This window comes from Chiloscyllium punctatum, chromosome 6 (genome assembly GCF_047496795.1).
Source record: "Chiloscyllium punctatum isolate Juve2018m chromosome 6, sChiPun1.3, whole genome shotgun sequence".
NCBI lineage: Eukaryota > Metazoa > Chordata > Chondrichthyes > Orectolobiformes > Hemiscylliidae > Chiloscyllium > Chiloscyllium punctatum.
In genome coordinates, this window is record NC_092744.1 from 19566860 (window position 1) to 19594153 (window position 27294).

Consider the following 27294-nt stretch of genomic DNA (forward strand, 5'->3'; position numbering starts at 1 on the left):
TTAAGATGACTGGTATGTTTTCAACTGGCCTGTTTTATTCATGAGATGTTTCTTTGTGTTTCTTTCTGGTTTTAACAGGATTATGTAACATTTTGGAGCAAAAATGCAGATAAGCAGACCAAAGCTTGATGCCAAAATGGCAAAGATTTCAACAGCGACAGCATATTTTCCAGGAGAACTAAGGTATGCAGGAATAAAAGTCAACCAAACTGCACAGAAAATCAGCATGCTAAAGGTGATAAATTTAGCCTCATTGAAGTTATCCGGCAGCTTTCGAGCTAAGAATGCAAGGACAAAGCTCATGCAGGATAAAAGGCCGATGTAACCCAGCACACAGCAAAATGCCATCACTGAGCCTAAATCACACTCAAAAATAATCTTCTCATTGTAATATTTAGTCTGCTTTACTGGAAATGGTGAAGACACAAGGAGCCAAGCAACACAGATTACAACTTGGACAACTGTGCAGGCCAGGACGCTGCGGAGTTGCTGCAGAGTCCCAAACCATTTCATCATGTTATTGTTGGGAAGAGTGGCTCGAAAAGCCATCAGTACAACCAGGGTTTTGGCCAGTACACATGAAATGCAGAGAACGAAACTGACCCCAAACAGTGTGTGCCTCAGCATGCAAGACCAGACTGATGGTTGGCCAATGAAAGTCAGCGAGCACAGGAAACAGAACATCAACGAGACGAGGAGAAGGAAACTGAGTTCAGAGTTGTTGGCTCGAACGATTGGAGTTTTCCTGTAATACCAAAGGACCCCTGCAACAGACATTGTGCTGGCTGTTCCAAGCAAGGACACAGTTGTCAATGTGATTCCCATTGCTTCATCAAATGTGAGGAATTCAATTTCTTTCGGGATGCATTGATTTTTTTGTAAGTTAGACCAGTCTTCCAGTGCACAAGGAATACAGTTCAGTGAATCTGAGAACAAATCAAGTCTTTGCATTGATTTCGTTGCTTTAACATGAACACACACACACACACACACACACACACACACACACAGACACACACACCCTTGTATGGGACTCATGATACAAGAGGTTAGAGCATAAGATTCTGGATTAGAGTGGTGCTGGAAAAGCACAGCAGTTCAGGCAGCATCCAAGGAGCAGGAAAATTGATGTTTTGGGCAAAAGCCCTTCATCAGGAATCGAGGTCCACTTTGGACCACCTTATCTGGTTTCCAGCATCTGCAGTCATTGTTTTTACCTAGTTAGAGCATAAGAGTGTTGCAGCTGGGAATGTTTACTGTTGGGGGGTGTGGAAAGAAAGGCTAAGTTCACAGAAAGATCTAAAGTTAAGAATTGGAACATTACAGTGAAGGTTTTAGGAGGTCTGGAGCCAATGTATCTGAGAGAGGAAAGGGATATCATGAATTTAGAGTGGGTCAGAATAAGCATAAAAGAATTGGATGAGCTGCAGCTTAGAGTAGATAAAGCTTGAGGTTCCATTAGTTAATCAATTCTTGAAGCATTCAAAGGCATGGAAGTGTGCTTTAGCAGCAGCAGGACAGAGATAGAGATGGAGGCTGGAAAAAGGGATCTTTACAATGGAGAGTTTATGTGGTCAAGAAAAGTTGTGCAATAATAGGGTGGTGAACTATCTGTTTTGAGGAAGGGTCACTCAACCCAAAATGTTAACTTTGATTTCTGTCCACAAATGTTGCCAGACCTTCTGAGTTTTTCCAGCAATTTCTGTTTTTGTTGCTGCTGGTGAACTATCTATTTTAGCTTGCAATAGTGACTAAAATGAGAATTGGAATCAGAATTTGTGAAATGGGGAAGGACATTGGCTGAACTCTTCCTATTGTTGAGTGGAACGAGGTCACAGTTCGTCACAACTGGACGTTAGCACAAATATAGTGGAAGGGTTGAGAAAACTTTGGAGAGTTGAAGGCTGAAATGTTTCATCCTTGAGTTAAATTGTGGGGATGTGCGTCATATTGCATGGGATACTACCATTGGGAAAGCCCACTGGATCAACAGCTACCAGGCTCTGAAGTGTTCACTCACTCTTCTCAGAGAATTTCAGCAATGTTTTTCCCTGCATAAAACTGCCAGCCATTCAGAGAGTGGCAGCCATAGCAAGTAGTAGCACTGCTGCTAAGGCATAGGAAGAACGAAGTCCTGAATCAACAGGCAAGATGTTAACTATTTGGGGCCTTTACATTGGGTGTCTGTCGTGGAGAGAGAGGGTCAGGACGATCAAAAGCAAGGACGGAGGTGTGGCTTTAAATGGCCATTCCTTTTGACCCCATCCATATCCTAGCCAAAAGGACTGCCAATTTTCTTGCTGGTAGGGAATACATTTAATCCAGGTGATGGTGAAGTAGTCCTTATGTCAGCCATTGCTTGACTACTTAAAGGTCTTCATTCATGAAGTGCCTACAAGGTCAACCTGGGTCCTTCTGAGTGGTACTTAATTTATCGGTGGCAGGAAGGAGATGGTACCTTATTAGTGCCAACCCATCAACTGCCCCCCGTGACACATACATCACTTATTCTCAGGTGAGGAAAATCCCAGCCAGAGTCTATTGTCATTAACATGCTAATGGAAGTTGACCCCTTATCTAGAGTTCATGTCGAAAAATGTGATGCTGGAAAAGCGCAGCCAGTCAGGAAGCATCCAAGAAGCAGGAGAGTCGACGTTTCAACCATAAGCTCTTCAACAGGAATTCCTGATGAGGAGCTTATGCCCGAAACGTCGACTCTCCTGCTCCTCAGATGCTGCCTGACCGGCTGTTATTTTCCAGCACCACACTTTTCGACTTTGGTCTCCAGCTTCTGCAGTCCTCACTTTCTCCTAAAGAGACCTAAGGAGCAACTTTTTCACACAGAGGGTGGTACGTGTATGGAATGAGCTGCCAGAGGAAGTGGTGGAGGCTGGTACATTTGCAACATTTAAAAGGCATTTGGATGGGTATATGAATAGGAAGGGTTTGGAGAGATATGGGCTGGGTGCTGGCAGGTGGGACTAGATTGGGTTGGGATATCTGGTCGGCATGGACGGGTTGGACTGAAGGGTCTGTTTCCATGCTGTACATCTCTATGACTCTATGACTCTATGACTCTATGACTCTATGACTGCCACACGGGCATGGAAGAGGAGACTGTCAAGAATGGATTTCTGTGGGATCCAGGAATAAAGGTGTAGTGGCAGAAAGGAATGCATTTGATGTAGATCCTCTGGAAAGACCCAAACCAAGTGAGTGGAATCATGCTGAATTGGACAATAGAGGAAAGGAGTTGGAGGAAGATGTATGAACATGGGCCAAGCTAAACACAGAAGTGTTCAAGGAGGTTGAGTCATGATGATGGACAGACAATGTTACTTCAATACAAAATGTGCTGCCTGAAAGGATGGTAGAAACAGTTCAACAATAATCAACCAAAGAAATTGGATGATTAATTGAAGGCAAAACTAATATTTTGAGTTATTTGGAAAGAGCAACATAGCAGAACAAATTTGGATATTAACACTAAATACTGAGGGCAGGTTTTATAGGCAGCATGTTCTTCATTTGTGATCTTTGAACTGTACGTTTCTATGATGTGACCAATTGTCTCAATGTTTATTCATTGGCAGATTATTATTCAACCAAAAATAATTTGACATTGCAAACTTTTTAAAGTTCAGCTAGATATTCCAACAATAATGAGTTCCATTGTTTCAAGATCTGGCAACACAAAGGGGCATGAATCTTGAACATAGTAACTTCCACAAAGATTTTCTTGAGGAATAAAAGGCCAAACCCATTACAAAGAAAACCGAATGGTAAAGGAAAGCAATTGAGAAAATCATTTTGTTTAATGGAGCCATCAGTGAATGTGTGATTGTTCTACTTAGACAGTAAAAAGGGAGATTTAATGCAAGCGTTCAAAGTAAAATGATGTCTTATCAGCATAATGAAGAATAAATTACTTCCAGTGATGGATGTACTCTGAGGTAACTGGTACCAGAATAAGAGGCAACATGGATAAATTTATACAATGAGTGATTTGTTGTGATTTCAAATGCAGTAGGAAACAACTCCAAAAGCCAATTTCAAAAGAGGGAATGGAGATGCATTCAGAAAAGGATATATTTACAGGGATGGAAGAAAGAGCTTGGCAGTGGAACTATCTGGATTGTTCTATCGATGAGTTAACAATGTTAGCAGGTGCTCATATCTTGATTAAACAGTGTAGGGAGGAGAAAGAGTGACCATGAAGTCATCTTGGTTCTTAGAAGGATTGAGAGAAGAAATTCCGGAGAAATATTGAGCAAAAGTGTAATGAAAATGAGAAAGGTATGAAGATAAAGAGACCACAGGATACATGCCAAAGATGAAAGGTGTATTTTCAATCTCAGACATCCATCTCATGTTTCATTCTTCCCCTGAATGCAAGATCAATAATAGACTTTGAGGAGAATTCACATCATGGATGGATATGGGAAGTTTTATGGAGGGGTAATAAATTTACCTGTGTCATTACTAATTTCACCATCAGGGCAAGGCAAACAATCAGAACAGCAAAGTGGTTGTCCACGTCGAATTGCTTTCCTCGTGCCAGGAGGACAACTTTCTGTACACACTGACTGGGGAACCTAAATGATAAAAACAAAAAGCATGCACACAAACTGGGTGTTTAGTTCAATTTTTACAGCATGAAAATGAATAATGTCCATTCACCCATACCTCATCTGTTCACTAACCTACAATGGCTATTGGTCCAGTGAAGCTTAGATGTTAAAATTTTCATCCATTTGTTCAAATTTATGCACTAACTCACCTCTTCCCTATCTTTGTAACCCGTCCTAGCCACACAACCCTGTGAATTCTCATCCCACCTCAATGTGGTCACTTCTGCACTCCTAACTTTTATCACCCCAACTTTGGTTGCCAAGTCTCCAACTGTCAAGATAAAACTCTGGAATTTCCTCCATAAACTCTCCTATCTCTGTCCGTCCTCCTTTAAGTTACTCCTTATAATGTACGTCTTTCACCAATTATTTTGGTTCAAATTCTCATTATGAGTCTCAGTATCAAATGTGCATATCAGTAAAAGTAAAATCAATAAGCTTCACATGGTCAGGAAGGAGGGATCACACCTAAAGTGTGACACAGTCCAAGTGAGTACATAGTTTGGAGAATTTTGAGGCAATGTAGGATTTTGTACAGAGGGCAACAGATGCTTTTTGCTTGTTTTTTTAAATCATAATTTGTATGTTTTTTTTAACTGGATAATTAAAGCCCAGGATCAGGGGTCCAACACAAAAGAGAGACATCACAGGTGAACTGTAAGTTCATTGGTTGGTGATGCATACTAATTTGGATATCTATTATGGGTAATTTTCAGATTGTAGGTAAATAGGGGAAATGCTATAAGGCAACATAATAAAAGACCAGTAGATTTTTTTAAAAAAATCAAAAATCAAATTAAGGACTAAGTAATTACAAGAGAGATTCAAGGTCAGGTGATGTGTTGCAACTGCATGATTTGGGAGCTGGTTGACCCCATTGTGGTTTATAGTGACTACATCTGTAGCAAGTGTTGGTTGCTTGAGGAATTCTGATTGATGGAATCTGAGATACAAGTACTGTAATACATCAGGGAGGGTATGAGTTACCTGGACACTGTATTTCAGGAGGCAGTCACACCCCTTAGATTAACTGCCTTGAATTCAGTCAGTGGTCACAGACAGGAGAGTGTAACTACAAGCAAGGAAAGTAGAGGGATCTAGGAGTACTGCTGAAGGAGCGTCAGCCCTTGAGCTTGTCTAACAGGTTTGAGATTCTTGACCACTGCATGGATGAGAGTAGAGTCTACAAGGAGGATGAGCTAACTGACCAGAGCACAGTGATACAGCGAGCCATTCAAGAAGGGGGAAGATAAAAGAAATGTAGTTGAAATACGGGATAGTATAGTCAGGGGAATTGACACTGTTCTGTGGCCAGGATTGAGAGTCCTGAAGGCTTTGTTGCCTGCCTGGTGCCCAGGTTTAGGATACCTCATTTGGCTGCAGATGAATATAGAGTGGGAGGGAAACGATCCAGTTGTCATGGCCCACGTAAGTACCAACAATTTAGGTGGAAAGAGGAAAGAGTTTCTGCTGAGGGAATAGGAGCAGCTAGGGGTTAAATTATAAAGCAGAACCATTAAGGTAATAATCAGAGCCACAAGCAAATTGGCACAGGGTCAACAAGATTAAAGAGGTAATCACCTGGCTCAAATATTAATGTGGGAGAAATGAGTTCAAATTCGTGGGATGTTGGCACCAAGGCTCAGGAAGGAGGGAACTGTTTCAATGAGGCAGGATGCAGCTGAACCATGCTGGAACCAGGGTCCTGGTGAAATGCATAACTTGGGCCATGGACAGAATTTTAAACTAAATCGTGGGGGTGTAGGTTCAGTTGAATGGATTATTATGGTAAGAGCTAAAGAGTAGGAGGGCTCAGCAGAGGTTATTAAAGTTTCCAGAACAAATTAAAGGTTAGGAATCTAACTTCAGGCACAGCAGATAAAAGGACAACTATGAGAAAAGAGACAGTCAATGCAGGATTCAAGGTGTTTTACTTAAATACATGCAATATACAAAAGAAGATATATAAACTTGTAGCACAGATTGAAATATCCAAGAATACACATCCTATCAAAAGCACAGGCATATGGAGAGGGGGGTGGGGGGGAATGATTGGGGGAGGATGGCGGTATTATCTTGTTAGTAAGAAATGAAATTACATCGATAGCAAAAAATGATATAGAAGGGGTAGAATCTGTGTGGTTTAAGTTGAGGGACCGCACAGGCCTCCTAGCAGGATGTATGGAGAAAATAAATCAGGAGATAGAAAATGCAAATAAGAAAGTCACTTTGCAAAACTTGATTTGATTTGATTTATTGCTGTCATGTGCTGAGGTACAGTGAAACGTGTATGCTTCAATGCGCAGGTGGACTGGGAAAATTAAGTTAGTAACATGAGGAATTCATGAAATATCTATGAGATGGCCTTTGGAACATCTTGTAGTAGAGGCCACTAGGGAACAAGAAATTCTGGATTTGGTGATGTGCAATGAGGCAGACTTGATTGGAGAGTTTAAGCTGAAGGAACCACTCGAAGCAGTGACCAAAATATGATAGAATTCACCTTGCAGTTTGAGAGAGAGAAGGTGGAATAAGATGTAATGGTACTACAACTGAATAAAGGTAACTACAAAGTCATAAGGGAGGATCTGACTAGAGTTAATTGGAAGGGAAGACAGTGAAGCAGCAGTGGCAGGTGTTCTGGGAAGTTAAGGATAACATAAAAAACAAAACAGAAAGCACACAATGTAGTGAAGATTAATGCAGAGCAAAATGATTGGGAAGCCTTTACAAACCAGCAGAAGATAACTTTAAAAAGTATTAAAAGGGAAGAAGATGGAGTATGAGGGTAAGCTAGCTAATAATACAAGAGTGTTTTTTTTTAAATCGTAAGAGAGAGGCAAGAAAGGACATTGGACCACTGGGAACAGAGGCTGGAGAAGTAGTAATGGTGAACAAAGAAAAGGTGGAGGAACTGAATAGATGCTTTGCATCAGTCTTCACAGTGGAAGACACCAGCAGCACACCAGAACTTCAAGAGAGTCAGGGGGTAGAGGTGAGTGTCATGGTCATCACTAAGGAGAAGACACTGAGGAAACTGAAAGCTCTGAAAGTAGATAAATCACCCGACCAGATTAAGAGAGTTCTGAAGGAGATAGCTGAAGAGATTGTAGACACATTGGTAGTGATCTTTCAGCAATCATTGGAGTCAGGGAGGATTCCATAAGACTGTTTAGGAGAGGGAGGGAGAAGGCAGGAAATTATAGGTCAGTTGGCTTGACCTCAGTTGTTGGTAAAATTTGAGAGTCCATTATTGCAGTGTACTTGAGAGTGCATGACAAAGTAGGTTGGGTCAGAATGGCTTTGTTGAGAAGTCATGCCTGAAAAATCTGACAGAATTCTTTATGGAGGTAATGAGCACTTTAGGCAAAGAAGAGCCAGTGCGTGTGATTATTTGGATTTCCAGAAGGCCTTTGACAAGGTTCCACACAGGAGGCTGCGAAATGAGATAACAGCACATGGTGTTAGGGGCAAGGTACTGGCACAAATGGAGAATTGGCTGACTAGCAGAAGGCAAGTAATGGGAATGAGGTAGTCTTTTTTAGGATGGCAGGTAGTGACTAGTGGTGGTCCACCGGGGTCAGTGTTAGGACCACAACTATTCGCATTCTACATCCATGATCTGGACAAAGGGATTAAAGCCATGGTCGCTAAGTTTGCAGATGGCGGTTTGGTGTTGAAGAAACTGGGAGGCTGCAGAAGGATTTCAGCAGGCTTGGAGAATGGGCAACAAAGTGTCAGGTGGGATGCAATGTGGGGAAGTGTGAAGCTATGTGCTTTGGTAAGAAGTATGCAGCCATAGATTATGACAGAGGAAAAGCTTCAGAATTTGAAGCACAAACAATCTTGGAGTCCTAGTTCAGGATTCTCTTAAGGTTAACAGGCAAGTTCTACTGAAAGCTAAGAAGGCAATTGCAATGTTAGAATTTATGTCAAGAGGGTTCGAACAGAAGAGCAGGGATGTACTGCCAAGATGTATAAGGCTGTGATCAGACCACACCTGGAATATTGTGGGTAGTTTTGGGCCCCATATCTAAGGAAAGATGTGCTAGTCTTGGAGTGAGTGCAGAGGAGGGATACAAGAATGATCCTGAGGATCAAGGAGATAATTGGGAACCAATCACATTGAGGTGATACTGGAATGAAAACAAAAATTGCTGGAAAAACTCAGCAGGTCTAGCAGCATCTATGGAGAGATGTTGCCAGACCAGCTGATATTTTTCCAGCAAGATTTGCTTTGGTTTCTGATTTCCATCATCTGTAGTACATTTTTTTGTGTGATGTGATAGTGGAGTTTTTTTAATATAGCATCCCTACAGTGTGGAAACAGGCCCTTCATCCTAACAAGTCCACACCGACTCTCGGAAGAGTAACCAACCCAGACCCAATCCCCTTACCCTATATGAGGAATGCTTGAAGACCCTCAGTCTGTATTTGATGGAGTCCAGAATGATGAGGGGGAATCTCATTGAAACTTAGAGAATACTGAGAGGCCTGGATAGAATGGAGATGGAGCATATGCTTCCACTATTAAGAGAGGCTAGGACTCTCGGGCACTGCCTGAGACTGAAGCTTTGATCCTTTGGAACTGACATGAGGTAGAATTTCTTTAGCTAGAGGATGGAGGTGATTCTGTCGAACTCATTTCCTCATTGTGGAGTCCAAGTTATTGCATGTATTTAAGATAGAAATGGATGGGCTGTTGATTAGTAAAGAGGTTCAAGGGTTATGGGGAGAAAGCAGCAAAATAAGATTTAAAGAAACACCTCAAACATGATTGAATGGTGAAGCAGAAATGATGGGCTGAATGGCCTAATTCTTCTCCTATATCTTCTGGCCTTATGGTCTTCTTTGGTCATGCTTTTTTGTGTGCTTTAGGTGTTATACAAGTACGGGTTATTGTGGTATTTATTTTCCATCTTTAGTTGCTCTAAAGATTTGATAAGGGGTATGCTGTTCTACTTCAAGGAGATAATTGGGAACCAATCACATTGAGGTGATACTGGAATGAAAACAAAAATTGCTGGTAAAGCTCAGCAGGTCCAGCAACATCTATAGAGAGATATTGCCAGACTGGCTGATTTTTTTCCAGCAAGATTTACTTGGGTTTCTGATTTCCATCATCCATAGTACTTTGTTTTTTTTAGTTGTGATATGATACTAGAGTTTTTTTTAAAGAATCCCTACAGTGTGGAAACAGGCTCTTCAGCCCAACAAGTCTACACCAACCCTCCAAAGACTAACCCACCCAGGCCCATTCCCCATATTTACCCCTCATTAATGCACCTAACTTACACATCCCTGAACACTATGGGCAATTTAGCATGGCCAGTTCACCTAACCTGCACATCTTTGGACTGTGGGAGGAAACCAGAGCACCTGAAGAAAACCCACGCAGACACAGGGAGAATGTGCAAACTCCACACAGAGAGTCACCGAGGCTGGAATTGAACCCGGGTGTCTGGTGCTGTGAGACAGCAGTGCTAACCACTGAGCCACAATCCTGCTCATACAGTGAGTACTGGCAACGAGTCATGTGAAGGTTATATCAGGCAATGACATTATTGAAGCAGTCAGATTTGATAAGAGTCAGACAACTTTCACAATATTTGCAAATAATGGCAGTAATATCCATCAACAAAATCTGTAGAGCTAAATAACAATTGACCAAACTTACTGTCAGTTGATCGTTGTGCCAAATAATATTTTCCTCATTTATCAGAAGTTCATTTCCCAAACCTAATGCAGCATTAAAGCTGCCAACCTGAACATATTTAATGGAGCCATCTGCATTTTTGTGCCAGTTGATTATATCATAAGATGCAAGTGGATCCCCATTCTCATCAAAATAGATTTCTTCCCCTAACTTAGTGGTGAATCTCACCTCTTTCAGGTAATGGAGGAGCTGTGGAAAGATGAGAACACAGGTTAACAGCCATGCATCAGTATTTAGGCATCAACATTAATGCCGATGTATTCACAAATGCAATAACCTTAATAGAAGGCACACCATGTCTAAGACACTGCACTGGAACAAAATATAAATCAGATGTTATGCATTGACAATGCTAAAGAAATGCTAAGAATTTCATCCAATAACTTGACTTTCTCTGCCCAAGTGGTAAAAATGAAAATCTCTCCCACTCTTCTCCAAAATTCTGTAGAATGCGGGAAGGTTCCAATAGATTGGAAAGAAACAAATTTAACACCTTTATCCGAGAGAGAGAGAGATAGATAGAAACTAAGAAACCACAGGCCAGTTGGCTTAACATCTGTCATAACATTGTAGCAAGGCACTTTGGAAAGTTCAGCAGAAGCAAGCTGAGTCAACTTGGTTCTGTGAAAGGAAACTCATGTCCAGTCATTGTATTAGAGTTATTTAAGGAAGTGACATGTACTATGGACAAAAGAGGACATATTAGATTTCCAGAAGACAGTTACTGAGGAGCTGCACCAAAAGTTACTGTAAAAAATAAAGGCTCATGGTGTAGCAGGAATATACTTCAATGGACAGAAGATTGGTTGGCTAACAGCAACAGATAGTCAGCAATTCTGAAGAAGAATCATATTGGACTTGAAAGGTTAATTCTGTTTCTTTCTCTACAACTGTTACCAGACTGACTGAGTTTATCTAACATTTTCCGTGCTTGTTTTAGATTTTCAGCATCTGCAGTATTTTGCCTTCAACAGATAATAAGCACAAGTGGGTCATTTGCTGCTTGGCAAGATGTAATGAATGCTGTGCCACAATCCCACTGCTGGAACTTTAACATTTCACAATTTATATGAATGACTTGGATAAAGGGACCAAAGGTTCGTTGCTAATTTTGATGATGATACAAAGAAAATAAGTTGTGAAGGGATCATAAGGAGGCCTCAAAGAGTTAGGGATAAGTGAAGTGAGTGGGAAAAGATTTGGCAAATGGAATATAATGTGAGAAAATGTGAAACTATCCATTTTAGCAGGAAGAATAAATAAGAGCCACATTACTTAAACGGTGAGAGAGTGCAAAACTCTGGAATACAGAGGAATCTGGGTGTTCTTATGTATGATCACAAAATATTATTATACAGGTACAGCATGTAATTTGGGAAGCAAATGCAAAATTGTCATATACAAAAACAGAAATTACTGGAAAAGCTCAGTAGGTTTGGCAGCATCTGTTGAGAGAAATCAGTTAATATTTCTGGTCAAGTGACCCTTCCTCAGAACATTATTATCATGTTGTGAGTGGCATTGATTACAACTATAGGGAGATTATACTTTAGTTATACAGGGCACTGAAAAATGGTGCACAGTATTGGTTTCCTTTTCAAAGGAAGGGTGTAAATGCTTTGAAACCCATTCGGAGAATGGTTATTGGACTAATACCTAGAATACACAGCTTGTTTAATGAGGAAATTGTAGATAGGTTAGGCTTGCTGGTGTTTTAAAACTAAGAGGCAACTTGATTGAAATATGTAAAATTCTGAGAACTTTTGATGGGATGTGAAAGTGATGCTTTGTCTTGTAGGAAAAACAAGAAATAGTAGTCTCTGTCTAAAAACAAGGAAGTGTTCTTTTCAGATAATGACAAGAAGAAATATTGTCTCACGGGGGGTCGTGAGTCTTAGGGACTCTAGTTTTTAAAGGACAGTGAGAGCAGAGTCTTTGAATATTTTGAAGGCAGAAATAAACAGATTCTTCAGAATCAAGGGGATTAAAGGTTAGCAGAGGTAGGTGGCTTTATGGAACAACCTGATCAGTCATGAACTTATTAAATGGCAGAGCAGGATCAACAAAATAGTTTCATAAAATGGTAGCTCAGTGGTTAGCACTGCTGCCTCGCAGTGCTAGGAACACTGGTTTGATTGCAGCCTTCGGTGACTGTCACTGTGGAGTTTGCACATTCTCCCCGCATCTGTGTGAATTTCTTCTGGGTGCTCCAGTTTCCTCCCACAGTCCAAAGTTATGCAGGTTAGGTGGATTGGCCATGAGAAATATGGGGTCACAGGGATAGGAGTGTGTGTCTGGGTGCAATGCTCTTTGGAGAGTCAGTGTGGCCTTGATCGGCCAACTGGCCTGCTTCTACATTGCAGGGATTCTATATATCTAAATGTAGATACAATCAGCACCAAGCTTCATCCCACAATTTTCTCCCTTTTTCAAGGTGCAGCCAACTCCTTGCAAGCTTGCTGCAGCACATCTAACACTAATGTTTCTTATACCTGTTAAATTTTTAAACTTAAATTTTAAATGTGTAAACATTGCTAATAACATTATTTTCTGTCTCTGTCTTTTTGATCTGTACATCCTTATTTACTATGATCTGCCTGTTCCGCTCAAAAGCTTTTCACTGTACTTCAGGGTACATGTGTTAATAAGTAAATCAATCAATTAAACTAAAAGCATGGGTACAAATTGACATTCATGTGGCACATTTGAACCCACTGGATCTTTCAGCTGGATGGTGTAAAGCCATAAGGGCAAACCTAATCTAATCTTATCTAATGTTCAGACATGTAATTTATCACTTTTGAGAAGTGTAGTAAGAAATCCTGGTTCATTACTTTTCATTTAACCAACCCAAAAGGCTAGTGGCTTGTCCCATCTCTAGGACGAAGGAGAGACTACCTTAGTCAATACAGCTAATATTGGGCTTGACTTGCTCTATGTAACACAGACTGACCAAGACGGCTGTGGTAAATCAACAATATAACATAATTGTTAGTGAAATGATAAAAAATGGAGTATCCAGAAAATGCCACATAAGTGTCCTCACATTAAAAATGTCAATTTCTTTAGGGTACAAAGTCTCTTACCTGCCATGGTTTGAAGTTGAAAATATTGGCACAGGTGTTATTTGATAGGAAACCAGTGCCAGTTTTGCAAGAGTTCAGATTATGAAGGGCATGTGCTATTGTGTATATGGCCTTATACACATTGTAAGAAACCCTCAGTTCAGACACATCTGAATAGATGCTGTAGGTATTGTTTAAATCCTCTATACCTGTGCATTGTCCATGAGGGACTTTGGATGTGTCAATTCCTTTGTTGGGACCTGATGCTCCAAGGGAACATTGAAATAATGTCTCCCACAATTCTCGCACAAAGGGATTATTTGGGGATTTGAAAGGATGGATGTGAAGAAGAAAACTCCTCAGGCCTGGAATTTCAGATTTGGGAATTGCAAACCCTATTGTCCCACTCAAAGTCAGGAAATTTTCTTTTGTCGCAATTAAAGCAGATGTAACCCAGGCCTCACTCGCTATCCATTGTCGACCAGTAAGATTTTGCTTCACGATTTCTCTGATTAAAGGGTATGCATCTCCCTCAATGGCAAACATGACAATGACCCTCGCAGTAGATGTCTTGATGGTCTCCGTTATTTGAAGTATCCTTTTCCTGGAGTATATTTTTGGAATTACTTCCGTAAAAGCAATGCAAACACCAAGTTTTCTGACTGCATCACTGAATGCTTGAATTCCATTATGGCCATAGTCATCATCACCTGCGATCGATCCAATCCAAGTCCAGCCAAACCGCTTCACCAGTTGAGCAACACCTTGAGCTTGGTGGGCATCACTTGGCATCGTTCTGAAAAAAGCTGGGAACTTATTCCTGTGACTTAGACAAGCACAGGATGCAAAGTAGCTGACCTGGAGAAAGTCAATTATGCAGTTCATATTGCAGCATAGAAAAAAGTTCATAGAATTTTGACATATTACAATGAAAAAAACCATTTGACACATCATGCCTGTGCTGCTCCAAAACAAAATAATGCAGTTCAGCCTATATCTCTGCTGTTTCCCCATAGTCCTAACTTTGTTTTTCTTTTTCAAGTATCCAATGTCATTTTGAATGTTATTATTGAATCAGCTTCCATTACCCTTTTTTAGACAATGTACTCCAGATCAATAGACAATAGACAATAGATGCAGGAGTAGGCCATTCTGCCCTTCGAGCCTGCACCGCCATTCAATATGATCATGGCTGATCATTCCTAATCAGTATCCTGTTCCAGCCTTATCTCCATACCCCTTGACTCCACTATCTTTAAGAGCTCTATCCAATTCTTTCTTAAATGAATCCAGAGACTGGGCCTCCACTGCCCTCTGGGGCAGAGCATTCCACACAGCCACCACTCTCTGGGTGAAGTAGTTTCTCCTCATCTCTGTCCTAAATGGTCTACCCCGTATTTTTAAGTTGTGTCCTCTGGTTCGGCACTCCCCCATCAACTCACTGCTTATTTTATTTTCTCCTGTCCCCTTTGGTTCCTTTGCCAATTATCTTAAATCTGTGCCTTTTGATAAATGACCACATTGCCAATGGAAATTGCTTCTCCCAATTTATTTTATAAGTACCTGTCTTAATTTTGAAACCCTTTCCTAAATTGTCTTCTCCTGAAACTTTCTGCTCTGAGTTTTTCTAAATAACTGAAATTTCTATTATTATTTTATTATCCTAAAGCACCTCTTATATATCCTCCCTGAAATGTGATGGTCTGATGTGGGCATAATACTCTGCCGAGGACATGGAGGTCCTGGGCCTCCTTCACCGCCGCTCCCTCACCACCAGACGCCTGGAGGAAGAACGCCTCATCTTCCGCCTCGGAACACTTCAACCCCAGGGCATCAACGTGGACTTCAACAGCTTCCTCATTTCCCCTTCCCCCACCTCATCCTAGTTTCAAACTTCCAGCTCAGTTACTGTCTCCTTGACTTGTCCGACCTGCCTATCTTCTTTTCCACCTATCCACTCCACTTTCTCCTCCTTGACCTATCACCTTCATCTTCTCCCCCACTCACCCATTGTACTCTATGCTACTCTCTCCCCACCCCCACCCTCCTCTAGCTTATCTCTCCATGCTTCAGGCTCACTGCCTTTATTCCTGATGAAGGGCTTTTGCCCGAAACGTTGATTTCGCTGCTCGTTGGATGCTGCCTGAACTGCTGTGCTCTTCCAGCACCACTAATCCAGTATTTGGTTTTCAGCATCTGCAGTCATTGTTTTTACCATAATACTCCAATTGTCTGACAGGTCAAATTGTATTAAGCATCAGCAAAACAATGCAATCATCTCTCCTTACCTGAAGGCTAAAGCTTTGATGGCTCAAAATGCTTATTCTTCATATGTCCCATTGAGATTCTATAGTGTCGTGGGGCAGTTGCAAACAAATCAAATCCCTATCCTTACCCAATGTTGACACACTCACTTTGATACACTAACACCTAAAATCCAAAACAGCAAAACCAGTTGAAAGAAAAAAACTACTCATCCACATTGGTGCCCAGGCCAAGATTTATTACCCATCCCTGATTACCCTGAGGGTAGTTAAGAGACAATGATATTGCTGTGATCTGGAGTCACATGTGAGCCAGACCAGGTAAAGCCCTCCCATAGGATATTATTGAACCAGATAGGTGTTGACAACAGTTCATTGTGGTTCCACAGTGACTGTAGAAGCAAGTTTTTTTATATTCCAGAACTTTATTCAATTCAATTTTCATCATCTGCCAAGGTGGGACTCAAAACATGATGTCAAAATATTAACCAGGGGTTCTGGATTTAATACCAGTAAAATTTCCACAATGCCATTATCTTCCCTGAACTGAGATGGCAAATCATCATTGAAGAACTAATTTGGGATCGAACTATGGGCTGTCTGATTTAGAAATGTAGAAAATAGGAACAGAAAGGACCATTTGGTCTACTGACTCCATTCCATCATCCACTATTATGATGGCTAAACCACCATCTCAGTCCTGTACTATGCTTTCTCTCCATATCTATTAATTTCTAGAAATCTAACCACTTATTTCTTAAGTGACTTGTTCAGTGACTTGAATTCAGTGTCTTATGTGCCAAGAATTCTACACAGAGTCATACAGATGCACAGCACGAAACAGACCTTTTGGTCCAACTTGCCCATGCTGACCAGATATCCCAATCCAATCTGATCTCACCTGCCAGCACCCGGTCCATATCCCTCCAAACCCTTCCTATTCATATACCCATCCAAATGCCTTTTAAATATTGCAATTGTACTAGCCTCCACCACTTCCTCTGGCAGCTCATTCCATACACGTACCACCCTCTGCTTGAAAATGTTGCCTCTTAGGTCTCTTGTATACCTTTCCCCTCTCACCCTAAACTATGTCCTCTAGTTCTGGACTTCCCCTACCCCAGGGATAATACATTGTCTATTTATCCTATCCATGCCCCTCTTGATTATATAAACCTCTATAAGATCATCCCTCAGCTTCCGACACTCCAGGGAAAACAGCCTCAGCCTATTCAATCTTTCCCTATACCTCAAATCTTCCAACCTTGGCAACATTCTTGTAAATCTTTTCTGAACCCTTTCAAGTTTCACAACATCTTTCCGATAGGAAGGAGACTAGAACTGCACACAATATTCCAACAGTGGTCTAACCAATGTCCTGTACAGCCGCAACATGACCTCCCAACTCCTGTACTCAATACTCTGACCAATAAAGGAAAGCATGCCAAACATCTTCTTCACTATCCTATCTACCTGCAACTCCACTTTCAAGGAGCTATGAACGTGCACTCCAGGGTCTCTTGGTTCAGCAACAATCCCTTGGACCTTACCAGTAAGTGTATAAGTTCTGCAAGGATTTGCTTTCTCAAAATGCAGCACCTCACATTTATCTAAATTAAACTCTATTTCCCACTTTTCAGCCCATTGGCCCAGCTGATCAAGATCCCATTGTAATCTGAGGTAACCTTCTTCGCTGTCCACTCCACCTTCAATTTTGGTGTCATCAGCAAACTTACTAACTATACCTCTTATGCTCCCATCCAAATCATTTTTAAAAATAATGAAAAGTAGTGAACCCAGCACCGATCCTTGTGGCACTCCACTGGTCACAGGCCTCCAGTCTGAAAAACAACCCTCCACCAACACCCTCTGTCTTCTACCTTTGAGCCAACTCTGTATCCAAATGGCGAGTTCTACCTGTATTCCGTGAAATCTAACCTTGCTCACCAGTCTCCCATGGGGAACTTTGTCAAATGCCTTACTAAAATCCATTAAGATCACATCTATACATCTTGACCACATTCTGAGTTTTTTTTTTAATTCTTTAACAGGGTTAGGGCATAGCTAGGCCAGCATGTATTGCCCATCCCTAATTGCACAGAAGCAGTCAAGAGTCAACCACATTGCTGTGGGTCTGGAGTCCAGACTAGACAAGGTAAGGATGGCAGTTTCCTTCCTTGAAGGACATTAGTGAGCCAGATGTGTATTTCTAACAATCAACAGTGGTCATCATTAATTCCAGATTTTTATTGAATTCAAATTCCACCACATGTCATGGCAAGATTTGAACACCGTTATCCAGAACATTACCTGGATAATACCATTAGGTCACCACATTGCCCAAGTGAAGAAATTTCTCTTTTTCTTAGCTCTAAATGGTGTACCCTTATCCAGGGACTATGAGCTCATGTTCTATATACATTGCAACCCCCTTTCCTCCCTTCCCTACCAACCACCAACACCACATCACTCCCCCCCACTAATTCCAGACAAGAAACATTATTTCTGCATCCAGTCTGTCCAATCCTGACAGAATTTGATCTGCTTCAATGACATTGCCTCTTATTCTTCTGCACTCTATAAGTTTAGTAATATACGCGATCATGCATTTATTCACAAATGAAAAATAATTAGTGTTAATAGTATGCTAACAGTGATTTAAAAGAATTTTTTTAAATGATGGAAGTTTTTGATAGAGTGTTTACAGAGAAAATATTTCCTCTTCACAGGAAAGATCATAAGTAGAGATCACCAATATAAGATAGTCAGCAACAAAATTCAACAGGGAATTCAGCTGATGCTTCTTTAGGTAATAAGTGGTAAGAATATGGAACTCACCATCACAGGGAGTGGTTGAAATGAATCTTATAGAATCATTTGAAGTGAAGTAGAAAACGGAGTGATGATCATTACAATGGAAATTTGAATATGGATATATCAGCAAAGCTTGAGTGGAACAGAAAAAAATGGCATAAACTGCTTAGGTGGAATAGCTTGTTTTTGCACTGCGTAGAGTCGAAAGATGTGGTGCTGGAAAAGCACAGCAGGTCAGGTGCATCCAAGGGGCAGAAGAGTCAATGCTTCGGATATAAGCCCTTCGTCACTCCTCCGATGCTGCCTGACCTGCTGTGCTTTTCCAGCACCACACTTTTCAAACCTGACTCTCCAGCATCTGCAGTCCTCACTTTCTCCTCCTCCTCTGCACTGTATATATATATAAGGACTTGGGGCAGAACTTTATTCCTCAGTTGTAGAGGCCTTTGGACAGATTGTCAAATGTGTTTGATTTTGAGTACACACATAAGGAGGGAGACTTGGAGGAGGTGTGACATAAATGAGAAACGATGCTGTTGCTAAACTTTATGTCTGATTATTGAACATAAAATTATCAAGATACTAGACAAACATAATGTCACCATAGTCCTGCTTTCTCATTAGAAAGAGACAACTGGAGGTGGTTCAACCCAATAGTCATCATGACTCAGGTGGGGGAAGAGGTTGAAGAGGAGAATCCTTCACAATAACCTCAGCCAGCGCAAGAATTGAATCTGTGCTGTTGACATCACTCTGCATTGCAAACCAGCCATCCAGTCAACTGAGCTGAGACACAATCAAAGCAACCGTCATCTTACTGAATGGTAGAGCAGGCTCAGTAAGCAAACTGACCTCCTCCTCCATCTATTTTGATACCACCAATTACAGTGGAGATGCCTTCTTGATTGTACGTAGGAGGATAAAGGGAAAACCAAGGGAAAATCAATGCCTTGAGATTGAATTTAGATTCAAACCTTTGGATCAATCCTCATCCTCCACACTTACTAAAATGGCCAATTCATAATTTGGACATCTGAGGCAAATTGGCAGCCTGCCACCTTATCACACATCCAGTATCAGTATTATGTTTCCTGTCAAACTAGAGTTTGCAACAATAACAACAGCATTCCTCCATTGTAGTAAGATACAAATCCTCCATTGTAGTAAGATACCTCAAGAGTTTCATAGCAACATATTTGAAGTAAGGACACTTCAGAATAGGTGAGAAAAACTTTGTCAGAGAGGGAAGTTTTGAGGAGTGTGCCTGCAAGGAGATGTAAAAAGGTAGTGTGGTGGAGAGATTTAGAAAGGGAAGGACAAAATGTAGGGCCTTGTAAATATGGAATGCTGAATTTCAAGATGCTTGAATTAAGGCACATAGAGTTCTGTCAGGGTTGAAGGGCCAGACACAGAGATAAGAAGGGGCAAAGATACAGAGGGATTTGAAAACAAGAATAAAAATATTAAAAATCAAGACATGCAGCCAATGTTGGACAAGGGGTACAGGAGTAATGAGTGAATGAAAATTAGGTGCAATTTAGGATGCAGGCATCACAGTTAAAGATGCGTTCAAGCGATGTAAGTTAAAAGATGGGGACCAGCTATTGAAAATGCCAAGTTTAAAAGTGACAATGGCTTAGCAGCAGATGAGTTGAGACAGGGTAGTGTTGGGCATTGCCACACTATAGAAATAGGTAGTTTTAGTGATGGTGCAGATGGGGTTGTGAATGGTATGGTTTGGCCTCAGATATCTGGATTAAGTCTTTGTTCACTGTTAGATGAATGTCAAACTGGAGACCTCGAACTCAAAACATACCATCGGAATTCTGAAAGCGCCCAGTGTTCTTTGTATAATCATCGACTGTGTTGATCCTGAGTCTCCAACAATTACAGGAATGGTGGAGAATCCCTTGCAGTCTTGTTTGGATATTTCTTCATTTTTGCCATTGGTAGATGCTAACGCTGCTCTGAGAGACTGGGTGTGTGTTGCACAGGTATCATAAATCTGAAAACCCAGTTTTATATTTGGAAGAAGCAGCTCATCCCTGTTTATTTCTTGAATGGCAAAAATCATTGTCTGGACCCAACGAAAAGATCTGAAATCAAAACTGAGAATGCAGGTTCAATGATTAACTTACATTCCATTTTTTTCACAAAAAAAAAACAGAGATTAAGGGTTAGATTTCTAATGTGCTGCCAAAGCATAAATATTCCACATATCAAAACTGCTTGATTTCTATTTTTATGCCAAGCTGAGAAACCTACTGCAGAATTAATTTACTTTGAGATTCATGGTGAAATGGAAAAATAAAAAAACTCACAGAATCCTATTGTTATTGTTCAGAAGATAGCCATTCAGATAGATGTACATTTCTATTGCAGTTTTTACAACTAGCAGATGTCCTAATGTACTGGATTGTGAATGATGTACTTTTGAAGTGTTTTGTTAGTGCTTTGGGAAATAAAGTCCACCTAAGAATACAAAATGTTGGAAATGGAAAAGAAAGCGAAAACAGGAGAAACGCACAACAGGTCAGGTAACATTTGTGAAGAAAGCCAACAGAATGTTTTAGGCTGTGGGTAGCACATCAAAATCGGAGTCTTACAGAGGAACAGAATTGAAAGAAGAACAAACAAAGTGAAATAGCAGGAGGAAATACACAGTAACATATGTTGCAAGGAGTTGAAGTGAAGGAAAAATGGCCAAATCACACAAGTCACCCAATCAGAATGGAAGAAAGTAAAAGACAAAAATCACACACAGCAGGTTATAGCCCAACAGGATTATTTGGAAGTACTAGCCATTGTTGTGCTGCTCCTTCATCAGGTAACTTGTGGAGTAGGATCATAAGATGTGGGTGGCATGGTGGCACAGTGGTTAGCACTGCTGCCTCACAGTGCCAGAGACCTGGGTTCAATTCCCGCCTCAGGCGACTGACTGTGTGGAGTTTGCACATTCTCCCCATGTCTGCGTGGGTTTCCTCCGGGTGCTCTGGTTTCCTCCCACAGTCCAAAAACGTGCAAGTCAGGTGAATTGGCCATGCTAAATTGCCCGTAGTGTTAGGTGCAGGAGTAAATGCGGGTCGCGGGTCGGTGTGGACTTGTTGGGCCGAAGGGCCTGTTTCCACACTGTAAGTAATCTAATGAGGCACAGAATTTATAGCAAAAGATCATAGTGTCATACAACTGATGAGATATATTGAATAAACCTAGATTGCTGTTAAGTCTTGCATCTTTTAGAATGGGTTGCAGGTTTTGATTCATTAACAAGTAAATCCCTGAACGTCTTTCAAGTCACATTCCCGAGGTAACTGATATGGAGGTTCCAGTCAAGGCATCTATGAGGTACAGGCTTGGATTCTTTGTCAGCTGGTCAACCACGATTGCTTAGGCCAATAAAACTCAGGGTGCCAAAAACTGGGATTTCCTCTTGTACTGTCATCAATGATCAGTCCCCCTCCCAGAAACCACCTGATTGATTGTCTTGGCTTGCAGTCGGACTGGGAATCAAGAATGCTGCAGGATCAGCTAGGTCTTTGTCAGGAATGAGATCTCAGGTGGGAAAGGGAAGCAGAGGAATCAATCTCTGTGGAAGGGGTGGAATGTCAATCAATGAGTGAGATGGGTGTTCTGAGGGGGGAGTGAACTGATTACTCAGGGCCTTGAAAACAGGTGGTTAAGTAAGCAGATTTCACCTGTAATAAGAGACAATCTAACCAGTGCCCCTTGACATTCAATGGCATTCCTTCACTGAATCCCCCACTATCAACATCCTGGGGATTACCATTGATCAGAAACTCAACTTTACATATTAACTTGGCATAGAAAGAGTGCAGAAAAGATTAACTAGGATGCTACCTAGTTTGGGTTTCAAGGAGAGGTTGGATAGGCAGGGACTTTTAGCATAGGAGACCGAGGGGTGACCTTATAGAGGTCTATAATATCATGACAGGCAAGGAAGATAGACAACAACTTTTCCCCCATGATAGGGAAGTCTAAAACTAGAGGACATAGGTTTAAGCTGAGATGGGAGAGATATAAAGGGTTTGGAGGGGCAATTTTTCTCATAGAGGGTAGTTTGTGTCCTGAATAGGCTGTAGAGGTAATGGTGAAGTGAGTACAATCTTGTCATTTAAGAAACATACAGCCGTGTACATAGATGGGATAGGTATGGAGGGTATGGACTAAATGCATGCAAATGGGACTAGTTTAATTGTTAAAACTGTATGGCATGGACAGGTTGAGCTGAAAGGCCTGTTTCCATGCTGTAAACCTCAATGACTCTATACTAATATAATGGCTAAAGAACAAGTCAGAGATTAAGAATACAGCAGTAAGTAACTCACCTCCTATCTCCCCAATGTCTGTACACAATCTACAAGGCACAGTCCAGGAATATGATGCAATATTCCCCACCTGCCTTGATGACTGCAGTTCCAACAACACTCAAGAAGCTTGTTACAATTTATGGCACCACATCCACAAACATCCACCCTCCACAACCAACACTCAATAGCAACAGAATATACTACATAAAATATGCATTGGAGAAATTCACCAATGATCTTTAGACAGCACCTTCCAAATCCATGATCACTTCCAACCAAAAAATAGAACGCTATTTACATGGGAATATCACCATCTGCAAATCCCTCTCCAAACGACTCATTATTCTTACTTGGACATGTTCTTTCACTGTCAGTGGATCCACATCCTGGAATTCTTTCCCTAAGAGCATTGTATCAACAGCACATGGCCTCCAGCATTTCAAGAAGGCAGCTCACCTTTGGATAGGCCATAAGGCTGGCCACTAATGGCACTCATGACACCAGAGAGTATGAGAAAAAGTCTGAGGGAGAGGGCTAATGGAAGCTGGATTATAGGATTGATGGCTTGGACATGAATTAGAAGTGTTGGGGAGCTTAGAGGCCTAAGGAGAAAGAGATCGCAGACCTTTTGGGTTGAAGAATTGAAGGGCATAAAATGTCTGTGGGTTGGCATCTATCCTAAGGGATATCAGAGGCTTTGTAGGATTGGATCAAAGCCCTGAAGGTTGTCTGAGGCCTTGTAGGTTGGTGTGGAGGCTTGTATTCGATGTTTGGTAAACTTCATTGACAACAGCCAAATTCAAAGAGCTGCGTGCCAAAGACGTTTACATTCTCATTTTCATATTTAAAATACCAGCCAATGCCCTTGGATCTGGTTTGTTTCCTGATCACGTTACCACTTCAGTTAAATATGGAAGTTAGAACGTTAGAGGTGGATTTTTGTCAAAAATATGATTTTTATGATTTTAACCCACCCATTCCATCCCAAATACTGGATTAGTGGTGCTGGAAGAGCACAGCAGTTCAGGCAGCATCCAACAAGCAGCGATTTCGCTGCTTGTTGGATGCTGCCTGAACTGCTGTACACTTCCAGCACCACTAATCCAGTATTTGGTTTTCAGCATCTGCAGTCATTGTTTTTACCCCATTCCATCCCAAAGCCAATCCAAACTGACTCTTGCTTTGCTTGAATTTCCTCCCAGTTTGTGAACAGCTAGAGAGGGTTGGGGAAAAGGTGGCTGGGTTAGAGAGTCAGAGAAACTTGGCAAATCAAATGAGGACCAGGAATCTGATGAAAGAATAAAACAGTCAACATGAGGTGTCCTGGTATTGTCCCTCAACTAACATCATTCAAGAAAAGAGTATTGAATAACTATCACATTAATGATTTAGAGATGCTGGTGTTGGACTGGGGTGTACAAAGTTAAAAATCACACAACACCAGGTTGTAGTCCAACAGGTTTAATTGGAAACACACTAGCTTTCGGAGCAACGCTCCTTCATCACCTGATGAAGGAGCGTCGCTCCGAAAGCTGGTGTGCTTCCAATTAAACCTGTTGGACTATAACCTGGTGTTGTGTGATTTTAACTTATCACATTAATGTTTGTGAGATGCTCGTGTTTACAAATCTGCTGCTAGTTTTTCTACATTATAGCAATAGCTACATTTCAAATGTCTTCAGCTGTCACTTAACACTGCATTGTGTCATTGGACTCCTTCATCTTTCTAACTGAGCTCAATTGGAATCTGAAGAAACAGCAATTCTTCTTTCAACAAGGAATTCTACAGCTTTCCCAACATAACACTGAATTTACAAATCATAGACCCTGCCCACTCTTTTTTGATCAGCAGTTGTTAATGTTGATTCAATTTTTTTTGCCCATTTACACATCGTTAGACATTTCTTTTGCCTCTTTTGTCTATTTTTTACTTTGTGCTATCATCCATTTTACATTTTAATCTCTCCTGCCTTCAACTCTATCACAAAATTTCCTTCTGGTACTCTCCTTCTTTCCCCTCTTACTCTGCATTAAAACTGTACCAACATTAAGCAATCTCAGTCATGAAGAGTCACCACACAGAAACGTTAAGCCTGTCCTCTCTTTGCGGATGCTGCCTGAATATTTCCAGTATTTTTATTTTAACTGTTGGCTTTTTTGTAATACGATCATGGGTATTACCATATAAATGCAACTTTTTCAATCTTTCTTTGCAGCACTCCTGAGATCTGGCATGGTTAGATACAGAGAATTTCTGTCTTCATGCTAACATCCAAAAGCTCATCTTCACCTGTACCAATCTGCAAATTTACATTGACAATAACCAAAAATCTGCAGAATGTGCTGTGCTATAAACTTACCACCGAAGTACCAATTTATTACTTCACTTTGAATTAAATCTTTTCCATTCCATACAGCTCTGACTCTACGTTGACAGTTGCATATGGCAGGATTCCGTCTGCTATCTCACTGAAAATTTCCCATCTCAGGATATTCAATGCTATTTCCCTTTGGAGCCACAGATCATCCCAAATTGGAGCTATAACAACGTTTGTTCATTGCCACTGGATTAAAATCCTGAAACAATCATCGTAACAGCACGATGGGTATGCAAAGACTCCATGGACTGCCTCAGTTAAAGAACTGCCTCACTACTTTCTCCAGGGAAATTAAGGATGGGCATTACGTGCAGTCCTAACGAACAAAGCCACATCTACAAACATATAAATTTTTAAAATGCACTTTATTTCCAGGAAGTACTTTTAAAGTGTGGTCACTGTTGTAATGTAGGAAACAACAATTTTCACACAGGTAAGTTCCATATGAATGGCAATGACCTGCTTTTCCGAAGTGAGTTTGAGGTAGGGCAACTATTTGCTGTGAAATCTAGGAACCTTTTTCCTGTTTTTCTTTGAAAGGTGCCATGGGTTTTATATTCAGTGAGCACTTCCAGAACTGCAGCATTCTTTCAGTACTGACCCTGAAATGTCAACTGAGATCTGCTCATGTGTCTGGGATGAGTATCGAATCGACAACTGCTGACTCAGAAATAATCATGTTACACCCTGACAGAATGAATTCTTTCACATGCAATTCAGAGCACTTAAAAAGCACCATGCTTTATGATTGTGCAGAGCATCTATACCAAACTCTATTCTCAGCCAATGCCACTTTCTAGCAGAGCTCCCTGGATTGCTGTCAGCACTGGGGAATCTTGGCATTTTGTTTGCTTCCCTTCTTTAACAGCAATGAGGACAAGGGTAGCAATTTGATTAATATCTTTGTTGAAATCATCAGGAATCAAAGTTTCTCAATGTTTGTGGCTCAATACTGCAACAGATATTGTGTTATCTATCAATCCTTCCATTATTCAATAGATATCTCCAATGACAATGGATATTGTATTATCTGACAGAAAATCATAGAATCACAGAATAATACAGCATATAGAAGAAAGGCATTTAGTTTATCCCTAGCTTTTTCTCTTGGAAATGTAATTACTCCCATTCAAATTTATCCCAATTCTCTTTTGAATGTTATAATTGAATCTGTTTCCACTACTCTCTCAGATCAGATCAGGTTTCTGGATTAAAAAAGGCTTCTCGCATGTTGTTCCTAGTCTTTTGTCAATGATCTTAAATCTGTGACCTCTAACTACTGAACAGGTACTGCTGTTTTCTCCTTAAAATTAGTTTTCTACAATCCTAGAAATGCTTTATCCAATAGACAGCATTAATAATCAAGTCAATTACTCGCACAAGCAGCTTGAAGAGTGGCATTATAAGCTGTCAGAAGAGAAAAACTCCAGTTAACCTTATTTGTCGAGAAACAGTTAACAAGTTCCTTCACTTTTTCACTATCAACTTGACACAGATGTAACCCATGCATGTTTTACACAGCTCAGCGCTTCTGTCAAACAGCTTCAATGAGACATTCTGAAGCTATTAAGTGATTTAGAGCCATATCAATGGAATTATGATCTTTTTGTTTATTTACTTCAGATCAGAATAAATTGATAGCAAACGTAAACCTAAACGTAAACTTATCAGATCATCAGTTCAAAATGCTTCTCTAATCAATCTTTTTTACAAAATATGAAATACAAAAATTACTCAGAATTTTGTGAGCAGCGGATAGGAACCAGGGATGATGCCAATTGTCCAATCCTGGAAATATTTCCGTTCACAGGTGGTTCAGTCAAGTGCAGACTTACCCCTCACACTGTGGTGTTACTGCCTTCACTTGAAAGGATGAATCTGGTTGAATTATTCGGTAATGGATTGGAAACAAACCAGCCAGGATCACATCCCCATCCTCAAAGACGGTCGAGACATTAAACATTGCTCTAGGCTTGCAGCTGGGCTCTGCTACTACAGGAGTTGGGAGCAGTAAAGAAAACAAGGCTGGAAGCAAAGGCAGTGTCATCTTGTCTTCATTTGACTATAAAACAGTAGGACCCTTCCCATTTATATAGAA

General features: G+C 40.8%; 1 protein-coding gene across 1 annotated transcript; it reads right to left on the minus strand.

The window, feature by feature from the left end:
- On the minus strand, positions 1 to 27171 carry LOC140478590 (extracellular calcium-sensing receptor-like). Its single transcript, XM_072571813.1, has 6 exons — positions 27032 to 27171; positions 20307 to 20598; positions 13434 to 14270; positions 10309 to 10536; positions 4472 to 4595; positions 1 to 926 (listed from the first exon to the last, which is right to left on the minus strand). Exons 1-6 carry the CDS (start codon positions 27157 to 27159, stop codon positions 1 to 3), a joined length of 2535 nt encoding a protein of 844 aa, XP_072427914.1. The 5' UTR covers positions 27160 to 27171.
- Positions 27172 to 27294: the final 123 nt, after the last annotated feature.

Coding starts and splice junctions, on each gene's coding strand:
- LOC140478590 (XM_072571813.1), bottom strand. CDS start 27,159: ATGTTTAATGTCTCGACCGTCTTTGAGGATGGGGATGTGATCCTGGCT. Junction 14,271..20,306: donor GCGCTTTCAGAATTCCGATG/GTATGTTTTGAG, acceptor GACTTTCTCCAG/GTCAGCTACTTTGCATCCTG. Junction 927..4,471: donor TGAAATTAGTAATGACACAG/GTAAATTTATTA, acceptor ATTTGTTCTCAG/ATTCACTGAACTGTATTCCT.